At 40.1% G+C, this 10,433-nt stretch overlaps 1 protein-coding gene across 1 annotated transcript in view; it reads right to left on the bottom strand.

Annotated features, from left to right (window-relative positions):
- Positions 1–2,541: 2,541 nt before the first annotated feature.
- The window catches only part of WNT16 (Wnt family member 16), a 13,151-nt gene continuing 5,259 nt past the window's right edge, over positions 2,542–10,433 (bottom strand). Inside the window, exons 2-3 of the mRNA XM_018068162.2 lie at positions 8,487–8,773; positions 2,542–3,441 (exon numbers count right to left, since the gene is read on the bottom strand). Of these exons, the coding sequence (XP_017923651.2) occupies positions 2,977–3,441; positions 8,487–8,773 (752 nt within the window). The 3' untranslated portion in view covers positions 2,542–2,976. The remainder of the gene's footprint in view (positions 3,442–8,486; positions 8,774–10,433) is intronic.

Raw genomic sequence — 10,433 nt, 5'->3', positions numbered from 1 at the left:
CTCAGCCATTGAAGCTTTCATAAACCTTACATGTTGCCACTTCTCTTCATTGTCTTTTGTCATTCTTTGAAAAAATACTCTTCCTCCCAAGAAAACCAAGAAAAAAATCTTTTATTAACAACACTTATGAACAAAAAGGTGGGGTTTTTTTGTTTGTTTGTTTGTTTTTTTCTGAAACTAGATGATTGTTAAAAATAACACAGCATCAAATGCTGAATAAATAGCCAAGCAGGCAAGAGACACCCTGGCTGTGATGGCTGCGTTCTGGCTGCCCCACATCTCTATGCAATGCCAATGTCAGTGCCCTTCTCCTTCAAACCCACAGAAACATCTTTCTGAGGTTTGCCCCTCCTGGGAAAATCCTTGCAGTTGACCTCAGGCCCAGAAGCCCAGAATCATTTCCTCCCCATTTCCGGCCCTGCCAGAAGTTAAGGTGAGATTGAGAAGTATATTGGCAATTTTCTGTATTTTACAGATCAGGTGTGGAAGAACCTTTAGGTCCAGTAAAAGCTAAGCTGTTTTGAAAGAATGGTCAAGGCTGTAAGGATTCTGGTCTTCACATTGAATTCCCATAAGCTGGAGTCCCATATAAAAAAACAGTTGTAATCTCAGCAGTGAACTCAGTACCTCTAGGAGAAGGCTCAGGTAGGACACCAAGGCACTTGCCTCTGACAGGAACTTGATGTGGGGCAGAATAAAAAAGAGAGAGAGGCAATCTCTACCATGCCTTCATATCACATTGACCAGTATCATCTCCCATCCATGCTGCCAATAGGTGCTGTGGCACAGCCTGAGGAGCCACTGGGTTTCCTTTCATTGCTGCAAGATGGGAACAACCTGTGGCTCACAACCCTCTCTTTAGGATCTTTCAACAGCATGTGTATTTCCCATCTGAATTTTCACAGAGAGGGTGTTGAATCCTGTGACAGTGACTGGCATGCTGAGCACCCTTCTCACAGACAGCAGATTTTGTGGCCTCAGGATAATAATCTATCCAGGTCAAGAGACACACTGGCCAAATGTGGAGTAAAGGTCCAAAAAGAACGAGCAGATTAAGGACTTAATTGTTTCTGAACTGATGTTCCTAAAATAATCCACATAAGGCAGTGAAATACCACAACATAGAAGATTTTGTTTCCTTCTTCCTGACCTACACATCCAATAAAGAGTGACAGGGAATCTGGTCACCATCTTTCATGGGAAAATAACTGACAACAAGGAAATGAATTCTTCAAAGTAACTTTGAAAGCCTCAACCAAACTGTCCAAGATGATTTCTTTCTAAAAACTTAGTATGGAAGAAGTTAAGGGATTGCAAACCCTTGCAAGTCCCCTTGATGTCAGTGGGAGTTCTGCACTTACTGCTGGAGCTGGGATTTCAATGTTCGTAAAATGCATTTAAAAGAATAATAATAAAAATGAAAATATTCAGAATACTAATTAACTGATCATTTAGAGAATCATAGTGTTTCTCATCAGTGTGTATTCACTGCAATAATTATGAGCACCCTGATGGTAAAAAAAAAAAAGGAACAGTTATGTAATTCTCTGACTAATTTCCCTCAGCACATGCAAATAAAAATCAATTAAAGGCTACTACAATATTACCAAATATCTAACCAACAAATATCAAAGACTAGTCTTATCACATAAGTTTTGGAAATGTTTTACATAACTTGCATAATTTAAATATTTACAAAATATAAACTTTCTTGTCTTATCAAAAATAGGTATTTGCACAATTAAACAACAGTAATCCTTTCACATGCTGCTTTTTAAGCCAGGCATTAAATCATTGCATGAAAATAAACAACCTTTCACAGATGTGAAATAAAATTAAGCCAACATATGAAGGGGGAGAAAATGTTATCATTAACAGTTAAATATTTCAGTGGTATGAGCCAATCCATAAATTACATTGTGCACTGAATTTAATGAGGATACAACCTAATGAAAAATTTTAAATGCTGCTTCTATAAAGAAAACATGTTTTAAAAAATCTTTTGCTTTATGGCAGATTTCTTTGGGCTGTGTTTCACATGGTTAATTTTGAAAATGATGGTGAAACACCAGTGAGATGGTTGAACATGGCAAGTTATTGCAGTGAGGTGATGACCAGCTGACTCACAAAATGTGTGCTCAGATACTGAGGAAATGCCTGCAAGGGTTTTTGTTTCCTTCTAATATTAAACTGTATTTTTGTCCCTCCTCAGGCCTGTCCCTCGTGCATTTGAAGGACAAGCTGTAAAAAAAATCCTGAGGTTGCTATTTGGTACACCATTCACATTCATCAAGCTGTGCTCTCCCCTCTCTACTCTGGGCACAGCTTGCCTCACACCAACAGATCCTCCTCTCCCAACCAGGCAGTGCTGAGCCCTCTGCAGTCATGCACATTTCTCAGTACCATATGCTTTTCTGCATATTACACAGAAGACAGCTTTCTGAACGGCTGCAAAGCAAACACTTAGTGGTCAAGAGCAGAACACCTCCCCTAACCTTGTGATTTTTTCTGAAGTGCAGAAACGAACCATCTAGTGGATTCATCTAGTCCCACTTATAAAAACATAGACATAAGGCTATATCTAATGTATCTTATAAGTCCTCTTAACTCTTCAGTCTCTGACTAATGAGATCTTGAGTTTTCTCCACTGTACCTGCCCACCCCATGGATCTTCAGGACGTTGTAGCTATTAAAGACTTGAAAAGTTTAGTGTCTGTCCCTGCTCACAGAGTAAGATATTCAAATGTGTCATCAGGAGTCCTTTTTTGTTGTTTAAGCTGCCCCTGCATGCAGTCTGGTGCTCACTAACTTGTTCTTTCAGTCGCCAAATGCTTGGACTACTTGTTGTTTGGCAGTACCCATTCTCCCCGAGGTTGATCCCCCCAAAATCCCACACAGTAATAGGATTTGCTGCCTGTGTGGCAGCTCCACACCAGACAGGGCAGGATGGTTTGGCTGTGTTTCCTGTACTTCATCTTACTTGCAGGTGTGTACATCAGTCATGGTCTCACACCTCCTGCAGCGCACGTAGCAGCACCAGACAAACTTGCACTCGCACCTTTCCACGTGCCTGACAACGTGGGTGTTGTACCCGCGCCCGCAGCACAGGAGGTTACAGCCATCGGGTCCCTGTGAGGTGCGGTTACATTCTCTTCCCTGAGTCCCAGGGATCCCCAATTTTTGATCTTCAACGCAGTAATTGGGTGATTTGTTCACATATAGCAGGTCCTCTTTCCCGATTGGTACTTTTCTCTGGCTTTTCTCTTTCCTGCGTAGCTTTTTTTTCAGTCTGTCTGATATTTGTATGCTGTTTTCATACTTATCCTTTAAAAACCGGCCAATCTTTTCAAAGGATGACATTGTTTTCCAACAAGTTTTCACAGCACAGGACCCAGAAACACCGTGACAACGACAATCCACAGACATCAGCTTTGCTACAGCCTGAAAGCAAAGGGAGAAAAACATTTGGATGTGATCTTTCATTCATTAAGAATGCTGCCTGACATCAGTAACACGGAGGTCTCAAAGTATTTAATATTACAGCTGCCATTGCCATTTCAGTGACAGGGAAGCCACAGCACGTTAGGAACCACAGACCCTCTCTATGAGAAGCCCCATCTTCAGAAATACTCTGCATTTGGACTTTGCAATGGCCATAACGTAGCAATATCAAATCACAACAACGAAAACTATGATTTCTGAATCACTTTTCATTCTGGAGGATCTTAAACACCTGAAATTACATGTCCTGTGTCACTCCTTCCACCACTGGAATGCAAATGGCTCTCATGGGGAATAGCAGAAAGGGAAAGCAGGGACAGGGCGGGTCAAAGTACCCTTCCTATCCTGGAAGACACTGCGCAGGTAAGTGCCCAATTACGTAGCCTTTTAAGGGTGCCTTGCAGCTACCACCAAGATGACTAAACATCCACAACCCAGTCTCTATCTAATGTCCTGAGAATGGCTGAGGTCACACAACAGCACCTGGGCACATCGTGGCTCAGCACCCGAAGCAGTGCAGCGTGCAGCCCCAAGGCACCTCAGGGCAGACTTCTGTTGGAAGAGCAGGAGGATGCCCACCTTTCTGAGCTTCGCAGAAAGTCTATCGAAAGAGCCACCATGGCTCAGCAGAGGTGTCTTCAACTGAGGTATTCTGGAGTAAATCTCAAGTGCTTCTCACTTACAGGATAAAGCTCGGTTCTTTCAATTTCTGCATACTTGAACTAGCGTGGGTTTCTAGTGTTTCAAGTTTCATAATGGCTCTATTTAACACAATTAGATAGTTGCATTCATATTACTTTTCTTATTTTCAATGTTTTAGCAAAGATTCCAGAGTTATTGCCAACACTAAAATACTCTTAGATGAGTTACTTTTCCATGCCCCTGCAGAAGCAAGGGCTGGGCTGAACAATAACTGTCTGGCCAACAATGGGAATCTGAAGTCTGTGTCAAGCTTTTGTAACACATGAGAATTTTACTTCAGTTTATAGGAGACCAAGCCTCGAAGAACTGGAATCTGTAAACAAGGAGTAACTTACTTTATCTGAGACTACAACTCAAATACTCAGCAGACAATCAATTTAATACTTCCTTTTTGAATATCTAATAGTCATAGCATAAAATTATACGATTAGTATTGTGACATATCTCACATTAGAGTTTGTAAAAAGTGCACTGAAAAATCACACATTCACAGATGCAGCAAGAGAACAAGGCAAAATGTCAAGGAAAAGAGAAACACAATATCAAAAGAAATTTTACACACAGTTTACAAACAGAGAGGATTTAATAGTATTTTTCCAATTTTGAGTGATTAGTTATTTTTGTCAAGCAATTAGAATCTCAAAGTAGTTTGAAATCATATTGTGCTACAAGATTTATAAGGTTACAGGTGTACTTCTTGTTTTCATGTCAGTATGATAAGGTACTTACTAAGGGCATAAGGGTCCAGAAATTGTCAGAGGAAGCACTGGACATGTCTGTTAACTGCTAAGGGTGAGTTATTTCCATGTGGGCAAGTAGCCCAGCCGAAGACACAGAAGTATTGTCCCTAGAAGACTGTTATTGCAAGACAGTGAACCAGGAACGTGATAGTATTCATTACAAACGGTAATAAGGTATCAAAATATCCTTCTTATAAGCCCCAAAACATGAACATAAACATTTTCCAGCATCTCCTATGTAAAGATTTAAAAATACAAAAAGGAAGAGTTATGCTAAACTTTACTTCAGATAACATTACTGCTAGAAAACCCAAATACCAACAATAAACATTCTTTTATTCTGGACAGTGGTCAAAATATTTGCTTTATCTTAGAGTTTGCCATTAAATTACAAAATATCTATGCATGAAAGCTGCCTAAATACTCTCCATGTTTTATTTCAAGATAATGAACAACAAATACACCATTGATACAACATCAGTGAAATAAGGGTCTTCTGGCCTTTTGGGCTTGCAGCAAATTTGTTTTTTCTTAAGAAAACAATGCCACAGTGCCTTGGAAAAGGAATGAGTTCATGTGTCATATGCACCAAATAAGCCTGTGACAGGGTACAGAATCTTTTTGGAGAGCTCAGTACTGTGAAGAACCTGAAACGTGTCCTGGTTTCAGCTGGGATAGAGTTAGTTTTCTTCTTATTAGCTAGCACAAAGCTCTGATTTGTATTTAGTATGAGAATAATGTTGATAACACACTGATGGTTTAGTTGTTGCTAAGTAGTGCCTACACTAAATCAAGGACTTTTCAGTGTCTTGTGCTGCAGTGAGGAGCTGCAAGAGAAACTGTGAGGGAGCATGGCCAGGACAGCTGACTTCAAATGGCCAAAGGGATATTCCACATCACGGAACATCATGCCCAGTATATAAACTAGGGAGACTTGGCCAGGAGGGGTAGATCACTGCTGGGAGACAGGCTGGGCATCATTCAGCAGGTGGTTAGCAATTGTATTGTGCATCACTAATTTTTCTCAGGTTTTGTTCCTCTCTCTTTGATATCTCCTTTTACATTACATTATTATTGTTGCATTCTATTTCAATTATTAAAATCTTCTTATTGCAAACCACTAGTTTTACCATTTTTTGCCCCAAACCTTCTCCCTAGCCCACTGAGGGGAGGGGAAGAGTACAGAGGATGTGAGCAAGCAGCTGTGGTTCAACCACAACACCCTGAAAGGTCCTCAGTATCTGATAGTTTCTGTTGGGCCAAATTCTACCACATTCCCAGAGACTGTCAGTCTAGTCTAAAACTCTGGTTTCATTCACTCACTCAATGTGAATGAAAATAGAAAATACTACTGTTGCCTGTCATTAAAAGTGTGGACTCACAATCTACTATATTTTACACATATAGCCAACATATAAGATAACTTTGATCCTCTCAAAAATACTATTCATGGAAAATGAAGACTCAATTAGATCCTTCAGCCCCTTGTAACTTTAGTTCACCATTTGAAAACATGTTCTCTTTGGCTGAATGCACTTTTCTCCTTTGCCAGTCAATCCCATCCCCATGACACACACGGCCCAGCTGACTAGAGGTGCGATCTGGAAATGGATCCAACTTTGAAGAAAGCAACACGAAAATAAAAGTTTATGTTCTAGGCTCTGTGTTTGTGTGTGTAGTTTTTTTTTTAAAGTTGAACAGTTCCTTGGTACAGTTCACAGCAGAAGACTCCAGACAGTTCTGCTGGCCCACTGGCAGCAATGAATGATGAGCACAAGGATTGAATGGGAATCACAAGTAAACACTGTCACTGCAGACAAAAGGACAGCAAACTATTGCTGCTGCTATTCTAAAGGTAAAGGCCAACAAGACAATAGGGTATCAAAGAGAAACCCATATCACTGACACCTTACACAGAAATCACATTCTCTTTCTCTTTCAAGTTCCTCTGGAGCCTTGCAGTCTTCTTCCCTACACTTCTGTCGCCCTAATCTGAGACAATGGCTCTGTCTAATGACAAACATGAGTAATAAAATAAAAATTTATATCTGTACTGTGTATTTAAATTAAGAGAGACCATTTTATAGAAATTACTATCTCCTTCCTTAACTATCTCTCTCTCCAAACATGAGAAACAACGTTTTGCTCCTTCCCTAAGGAAATAATCACTTAAGCTTCTGTTACTCTTATTAACATCTCCTACTACAAGATACCAATCACTTTCCTTGGAGATGATTTAGCTGACTGGCATCTAATTAAACTTACAGTAAGTGTTCTCACCAACTACTTAAGGTTTAAAGTTTGCTTCTTCCACTTCGGTTATGAAAAGGGCTTATGTCAGAGAGCCACAGAATCATAGAACGGTTTGGGTTGGAAGGGACCTGAAAGATTTTCTGATTTACAACTGTATAGCTTAAATGAAATAACATATTACCTGTAAAAATTAGTTTAAATTAAAATAGTTTTCAGTTATACCACCATAGCTCTCATGGCAGTTTCCTATGGTTATTCCTTGTCTACAGCAGGTAGGAAAGTTGGGTTCAGTAAAACTCACTGATCCTGCTTCTGGCTACAAGAAATTACTGAATTACAATGGAGTCCATCAATACATGTAGTTAAAACCAAAGGTTTTTCCTTTTTTCTTTTTTTCCTTCTATAGTTATATCTGTGCCACTGAGCAGAACAGACCTAAAGTATTATAGACCCAGAGACAGCCATTAAAGATGAAATTAAAAACTCCAAGGTAAAGCAGAGAAAGCAATTTGAAAGCAAGAACCAGCATCCAAGTCTCTGTCATTCCAGATGTAAGATCCAAGCACTCACAGGCTCACATCTCCCTGTATAGGTTGTTTTGGCCCCCATTTTTTACCCTCTACAGGACAGGACAGGAGAACCCAATGTCACACACTCACAAACATAACATTTCCTCTGCAAACTTGGTTTTGAAGTTCTTTGGGCTGATGAAAAGCTGTCCAAATCCACTCTCCTCTCACTTCTTTGATTCATGCTTTAACCAATGAGCTATTTTAAAATAGAGGTGTCATTTCTATCTCATGTTTTAAAAGACAATATTAACTCTTGATTTCCTCTCTGAACAATGCGAAACTTGTGGTCTCAGGTCTGCACCCCAGACTGTGGATGAGTAATAAGGCCTTTTGTCCAATTGGCCTTCTCCTTCAGTACTAGAGAGAATTAAAAATGTAGGTCATGATGATAACAGAATAGTGAGTGAAAAAACTCGTATTATGCTGACAACAGGATTATTTCAAATTTGCTACAGAGTATCTAGTTAAGATAACTTTATTATTTAAGCATTGCAGATCTATTTCTTAGTTTGTGGCTTTTATTTTAATCCATGGGGATTAGTTAGTTAAAACCAGCTCTGATTTTGAGTTTGTACGTGCTTGCTTTGGTGAATGTTAGTGCTGTTTTTACCATTGGCTCCACATACACCTGCAGTCAAGGGCCGGCCTCCTTTAGTTGATGTCATTTTGTCAAAGAAGGTGAACAAGCAGTTGCTGCCCATATCTGAATGACACATACCTGCCTCCCAGCCTCGTTGTTGTGCAGGTTCATCACCACCAGTCCGCTCCCACTCTTGCCCGTTAAGTTCTTCAAAGGCATGTCCAGGAACTTTCTGCTGAATGACATTCCGTAGTGGATATCGTCAGAGCAGCCGCCCCAGTGCCAGCCCTCGCTGGCCGAGCCGCCGTGCCTCAGGCTCAGGTCGCAGGAGCACTCGGTCACGTTCCCCGCACTGCAGGATCGTGTCACTGAATGCACCAGTCCTGCTGATGTCACCGCGTAGATGAACGCGGTCTCCTTCGTGCCTGCAAAGCAAGGCATGAAAATATTACTTCATAACTCCCGCTGATTACCTTCCTGGCTGGGTTGTAGAGAGCAATTTTACAAGCCAGACTATTATGAGAAGGGAACAGTTACAAGTTTAAAGTCATCACAGTTTGGTCTGTAGTGTTAATTTGTTTAAAGTAGTGGATGTTCATATCCAAAAATGACTTCACAGTCCCTTCATAGGACCGTGCCACTAATGGTGCTGTTTTCTGATGCTTGTATCACGCATTTTTTGGTAACTTCTTTCTAAATCTGATTGGGAACTTTATTTGCCACAGAAATTTTCAAACCAATTAAGTTTAATCATAAAAAATAAAAATAAAAAAATCAAACCTCGAACTAACCATATTCCAAACCCCTTACTCTCCACTCTGCTTTTCACTATTCACATTGATTTGAGGAATAAGAAAAGGTTAGTTTAAATCTCAGAGAAGCTGTCACGATCCCAGGTTACTTTGGTATAGGGCCAGAACTTACCTCATGCTAGATTCAGCAAACATTAATGTTATTCTAATTCACAAAGGTTGCAAAGAGCCCCAGAAGTGTTAAACCAGATAGAAATCAGGATGGCATAAGAATATTTAGGTCATGTGCTTTTCCTAGAATAAGGTGGCCATGGGAAAGACAACAGCATAAAAGGCCTTTAATTGTTGGACTATATCTCAGAAGAATCATGGAGTGACCTGCATGGGCTTCTTAAGCTGGTTCCATTCTCTGAGACTGCCAGCATAATGTGGCACACAGCTTTAAACCATGTTAAGCAAGGTATACTCTAAGCAAACTGAAAATCCAAGGGTGGTGAATAACTGTAGCCAAAATTTCACTGTGCTAATTTTCACTGTTGCGAAACAATCTCCCAGGTTCCTGCTCACAGGCAGGAAAGTTCCTGTTTGTTTCCCTTGTTCGTAGTGGTCTATGGTGCTGGTACGATCATAAAAGGCTTCTACAGGACACACTAGTGAAGCTTTGTGGGTGAGCAGTGGCACTCACCTGCGGGTCTTCAGGAACAGCCCTTCCTGTTGGACAGAAGGACTAACATACAATACATACAGCTACATATAATGGGGCAAACTTCTCCCATTTTCTTTTTTTCCTTTTTGGAATCACTTTTTATTGCTCATTTTATGTTTTCATGGTTAATGCTTGAGGGTTTTACACTGTTTTAGTACAAAGTGAAGATTGCACAAACACAGAAGGAAATGCCACAATACCTAAATTCACATCAATCACACAATCAGTGACCAGAGTGTTAAAAATTAGTTTGCAGGATACCTTGGTGCTGACATTTGATTCAAACATAATTTGAATCAAATGTAACCCCCAAAGGCTTCTTCTTATTTCGGTGGAAATCTCAGCAGTTCCATAATTAGTTTATGCAATAAAAAGAGCTTTAGTTTTGCTGTGCTGATCAATACCATGTCGCTGAGCACATATAATACATTTTAAAGCAATTCACACTGTATGTGGTGCCTTGAGCAGATTTTTTACCTGCAAACAAGTGACCTTTTTGAAATGCTATGTCTCATCACCCCACTCATTTAGTAATTGTGACATAAGGGAATCAACCCAACATAAGTCTAAGAATAACAACATTTCAACATATTTAAGTGGATCTACATACGGGTAGTGTCGTCCACG

Source organism: Manacus vitellinus, unplaced genomic scaffold, assembly GCF_001715985.3.
Source record: "Manacus vitellinus isolate BGI_N305 unplaced genomic scaffold, ASM171598v3 scaffold_13_pilon, whole genome shotgun sequence".
NCBI classification, from domain to species: domain Eukaryota; kingdom Metazoa; phylum Chordata; class Aves; order Passeriformes; family Pipridae; genus Manacus; species Manacus vitellinus.
This window is presented reverse-complemented; position numbering and strand designations above follow the sequence as displayed.